At 32.6% G+C, this 5,122-nt stretch overlaps 1 protein-coding gene across 7 annotated transcripts in view; it reads right to left on the minus strand.

The window, feature by feature from the left end:
* Window positions 1–240: 240 nt before the first annotated feature.
* Window positions 241–5,122, minus strand: part of LOC107696444 (synaptotagmin-2-like) — a 57,729-nt gene continuing 52,847 nt past the window's right edge. For all 7 annotated transcript variants that reach the window (XM_016496771.1, XM_016496773.1, XM_016496770.1 and 4 more), the window contains 4 exons: window positions 3,952–4,119; window positions 3,692–3,809; window positions 3,473–3,606; window positions 241–2,296 (listed from right to left, as the gene is read on the minus strand). In XM_016496771.1, the coding sequence (XP_016352257.1) occupies window positions 2,081–2,296; window positions 3,473–3,606; window positions 3,692–3,809; window positions 3,952–4,119 (636 nt within the window). In that variant the 3' untranslated portion in view covers window positions 241–2,080. The remainder of the gene's footprint in view (window positions 2,297–3,472; window positions 3,607–3,691; window positions 3,810–3,951; window positions 4,120–5,122) is intronic.

Here is a 5,122-nt window from a genome sequence, read left to right on the forward strand (position 1 = left end):
TGAGGAAAAAAAAATTAACTTAAATGATTTTAGCAAATGGCTGCAATATAACAAAGAGTGAAAAATTTAAGGGGGTCTGAATACTTTCCGTACCCACTGTATATATATATATTTCACGGGGAGAAAATGAAGCCTATTTTAGGACCATTACTACTTTTTGCATTATTATCATAAAAATTAAGCACATTTTCCACTGAATTCTCATTACTATAATGCAATGCAAAGCAATAAAATAATAATAATAATAATAAAATAAAATGGTCCTAAACATTTCTTAATACAAAATACACTTTATTTGTGTCTTCTGGTTTTGTGGTGAAATGTAACCCAGACATGTTTTTTGTGAAATTCACCCTAACAAGACATTCCTGTAAATTCACAACCTGAACATTTTTATTTCTTATTTTCACATCAACAGGACAAAATATACACAGAAACTTACAAGACAAATACATGTTGACTGGACAAAAAAGGTAAATAAATGCAAATGAAATGAAACTGACACCACAAGCACGAGTCTAACACTCACGTTACACACAGCTCCTAATTCTGTTGCAAATTTAAAAGTATTTTGAAAAACTCTATATTAATATATTTTTTAAATATCTAACGCCCTTTCAGGGAACTTTCATAAAATGTGCATTCAGTGCATTTTCTTTCCTCTACATTTTATTATCAAAATGACAAATGCCACACGTACACAATATAATTATGCTCTATCTTTAAAACATGCTTCTATGTACATCAATTTATAGGTACATGCTGTAGAAACCATGATCAATGCATATATACACAAGCATCATTGGGGATGGAGCTGGATTCGAGTGGATCTGAATGCTTCGGATTGCTTTATTTAGATTAGTTTACCAAACACCCAGTTAACCGTCACTTACTATTCTGTTCCAGTTAATACTTTGGCATCTCGGAGAGTGGAGTTTACTGAATGAACTCGGGTGAGTTTGAGCTCCGAACAAAGGTGGCAGTGACGTCAACCAGGTATTCAAATGTATGTGAAACAGGCCGAGATCATGAAAACACGACAGCGAGCTCTCAAAGACATACCGACTGAGTGCAAATTTCATTTGTACGATCCCACGATACATTCACAGCCAGCTTTAGTGCCTGTCAGGTTTGGCCAGATGGGAGCTTTTATATGTGAGATACACGAACGTCTGGATTTGGCACTGTAATCGTAGCATTACAGTAAAAGAGACCGTTTGTGAGTGTCTATATCTTTACACTGACTGTAAACCATGCTTGACTCGTGTTGAATGTTTAATGCAACATTTCATGAATTACTAGCCTATTTATTAATATAGTCCTATCTAACTGCACTATTACAAAACCATAGACCTGAATCCTCTTTCTTTTGGGCACATATATGCAAATGCAATGTTTTGACGTGTCTTATGGCCCAAAGGCCTAATTTACCCATCGACAATGTAAACAAATCTGCCCTACACCACTTTCTTCTCCTGGGATGTTTAAGTGAACGTGATCATTGCTTTGTAATTGTGCAAATGTGTAGATATTTGCAACATAAACTTACCATTATTTGCACTTATGATTAGGAACAAAATTCCAGCTCACCAATATATCCGACAAACAACATCCTGAAACAAATTCCTTCCTGTTCATGGAATGAAATAAAAGCCTTTTGTAATATTTAATCCAGTTAACTAGTTGTAGGCAAATAGTTGCAAAAATGGTCTCTTCAGGTTTGTTTACTCATTTTTTTGTGCACTTTCATTGTTGGTTTGTACTATTTTTGTATTTGCGTATTGTGTAGTTGGCTGGCAAATTGGGCTGCAAAGTAGAAAACGGTGTGTAAAATATCACTCTTGCTGGCTACTTCTCCTACGGTCGTTTTGCTTTCGCTATTTAGGTGTACAATGTTATTTGCCTTGGTTTATGCTATGTGGCGAACGTGATATTGTTCATCTTTTCAAGTATATTCTTTAGAATATTTTTGTTGGTGATTATGCGAAACAAACTGGCAGAGCGCATACAGATGAGTGTGGGGTGTCGTGCAGTGGCGGGTTGGTTAGTTAGTTGGTTAATCAGGCTGAGATGTGAGAAGTTACTTCTTGGCATTAAGGGCAGCCAGAGCACCGTCGATGTCTTCCTCCGGTTGGAGGGGATGCCACTGGGCGATGGGGCGGCGCGGGTTGGCCAACATGTCAGACCAGTGCTTGATCGCTGTGCCTGTGGCTTTGCTGCCAATGAAGATCTTCCCAATGGCATCGTTTTTGCCGATCTTATCGTAGTCGAAGACCGTCACTGCCACAAGGATTTTCTAGAGAAAAACAAACACAGAAAATCGTTTAGCCAAACTAATTCTAGTGTATTATAAAATCTGGTAGTAAAAACTGCATCAACTTCTGTTCAAAATATATTCAAATGGAAAACAGTTGTTTAAAAATGTATCAATATTTCGGTTTTTACTGTATGTTCAAGAATCATTAATCATCAATCATTATTCTGGTAGAAATTCTGGTATAACATCATTTGAGGGAATTTTGTTAGAAAAATGTAGTATGTTTTTTTATTTTTCAGAAGATTTATTGTGGTGGATATAATGTGGACATATAAATGCTAATTATTACCATATTTTTGGGAGTTGTAATAAAATTAAAACCTTTAAGGTGAATGTCCATGAAATTATAAAATATGTTTTGGATATTAAATTTCCATTGACATTTGAGGTACTTTATTACCCTGAAACAACATACAGAACTACCACATTTTGCTATAAGTTTGATTGCATCATATAATAATTGCTGTTAATAGTGTTCATCGTCTGTTTGATTACATCTTTAATTGATTTTTCCGTACATTTCTGCCATATGTACATTAACTGACAGTCACCACTGATAAGCTACCACTAAATATTGTAGAAACTTAATTTGCTGTAAAGTTGCTTTGCAATGATTTGTATCGTGAAAAGCGCTATACAAATAAACTTGAATTGAATTGAATTGAACTTTATTACAGCTTAACAGATTAACAATATTTATTTAAAATAATGTTAGCTGCTTCTAAGAAAACAATTACAAAGAATTGGTTTACAGTCTGTGACAGCAACTGTAATACATTTATAGAAGTTATTAATTATACTTTGTCAACAGTAAAATATTTTTTTTCTGTAGCATCGCAACAAAAATGTGTCAAAATGTAATAATTATATTACTATCCCTGATGTATCTTCTCTCTTCTTTCTAAACTAAAATATTGAGATTTTTTTAAAATCCTTTTTTCCTTTTTCTTTACTGTTATTTGTATTTTTATTTATTTACTTATATATAAATTTTTTTCCTTGATATTTTTTTTGCATTTTGTCTTGGTTTTCTCGGAAAAATGTACGGAAAAGCAATGATGAATTTGAAAATATCTTGTGTACTACTATGTTATGTGATGTGACTTTTCCAAACAAATAATGATAATAAAAAAGTTCAAGTAAGTTCAAATCTACCTGCATCTGCTCCAGAGGGATCTCAAAGCTGAAGGACTCATTGTAGTACGGGTTCAGTGTGTTCTTCTTCACCGTAGTCTTCTTCTTCTTTAGACGCTTGCCGTTCTGCAATAGCTGGATCTTCACATACGGGTCTGCAAAAGGCCAAACGTCGAGTTAATTGCATCAAACATATGAAACGTATCTTGCTGGTCTCACATATCTCAGCTTGTTTCTCACCAGACAGGCCGCCCACGTCCATCTTCTTCAGGTTCTTGGCTTCGAGGATGCAAACGGTCAGTTTACCCGCAGTAGGAACGTAACGCAGAGAGATGCAGATGTCACCAAGCTTCTCCGGCTGTATGGAAAAGATATCAGTGGGTGATCGTTTATGATTTGAAAGTACTGATCCAAAGCATCTCTGCTTGCTTTCTTTTCAAATCTGTCTCGGAACAGTTAAAAAATAGATCATAATAAATATTAGATCATCTAATAATCACCTCCTCTTTCTCAACACTATCCAGGTCTTTCCACTCCTCGATCGGCTGACCCAGATCCACAGTGTTCATGGGTAGTTTGACCTCACCGATGATGTCGTGCTTGGAGAAGCGGTCATAGTCATACACAGACATGACCAGCGTCTTCCCACCCAGCTCCTCGTATGGGATCTAACATGGAAACCATTGAGAAAAATCGACAAATACATATAAAGGAGTTTCATATAGGAGATGCAAGCTGTTTTTGCTTAGTTCTGCCATAGACAGACAGACAGACAGACAGACAGACAGATGATAGATAGATAGATAGATAGATAGATAGATAGATAGATAGACAGATAGATAGATAGATAGATAGATAGATAGATAGATAGATAGATAGATAGATAGATTAAAACAGAGTATTCAGTAAATGTATCTTAAAATATATTTCAGCAATTACATTTTTTTTAAATATTCTAATGAATTATTCTTATATATTAAAATATATTAAAAGTTTGTGACTGTGAATAAAAGCCTTTTTTTTTCATTTTTAAAATATTAAAATATAAAATTAATATTATTTTATAAAATATATAATATAATATATATTAAATATAATATATTAAAAAAGTGTGAGATTGTGAATCCAAACCATAAATGTTTTTGATCACATAGTATAATATCTTAAAGTATATTAAAACTTTGTGACTAATTTGAATCAAACTGATAAACACTTTTTAAATATTAAAGTATTAAATTATAATACATAATCAAATTATACAATATATATTCAATTATAATACATAATAAAATAGTATATTTAAAAAAATATATTAAATGTTTTTGACTATGTGACTCGAAGCCTATAAACTTTATTTTTTTCATTTTTGTTTAAATATTAAAATATTAAATGATAATACATAATCAAATATATTAAATGTATTTGTGACAATGTGAATCAAAGCTTTCTTTTATTTTTTTTAAATATTAAAAAATAAAATGAATATATAATCAAATAGTTTAATATCTTAAATATATATAAAATATATTTAAGCATTTTTATAGAAAATTACATTCAGTTTACAGTTGATTTTTCTAATCGTGTGTTCTTGTAATTATTTTTTCACATCATTTGCATGAGAAAACCTCCTCCTCGCTTGGCTTTGTCTCACTTGTACAGTGTGCAGATACG

This window comes from Sinocyclocheilus anshuiensis, unplaced genomic scaffold, assembly GCF_001515605.1.
Source record: "Sinocyclocheilus anshuiensis isolate Anshui unplaced genomic scaffold, SAMN03320099.WGS_v1.1 scaffold522, whole genome shotgun sequence".
Taxonomy (NCBI): domain Eukaryota; kingdom Metazoa; phylum Chordata; class Actinopteri; order Cypriniformes; family Cyprinidae; genus Sinocyclocheilus; species Sinocyclocheilus anshuiensis.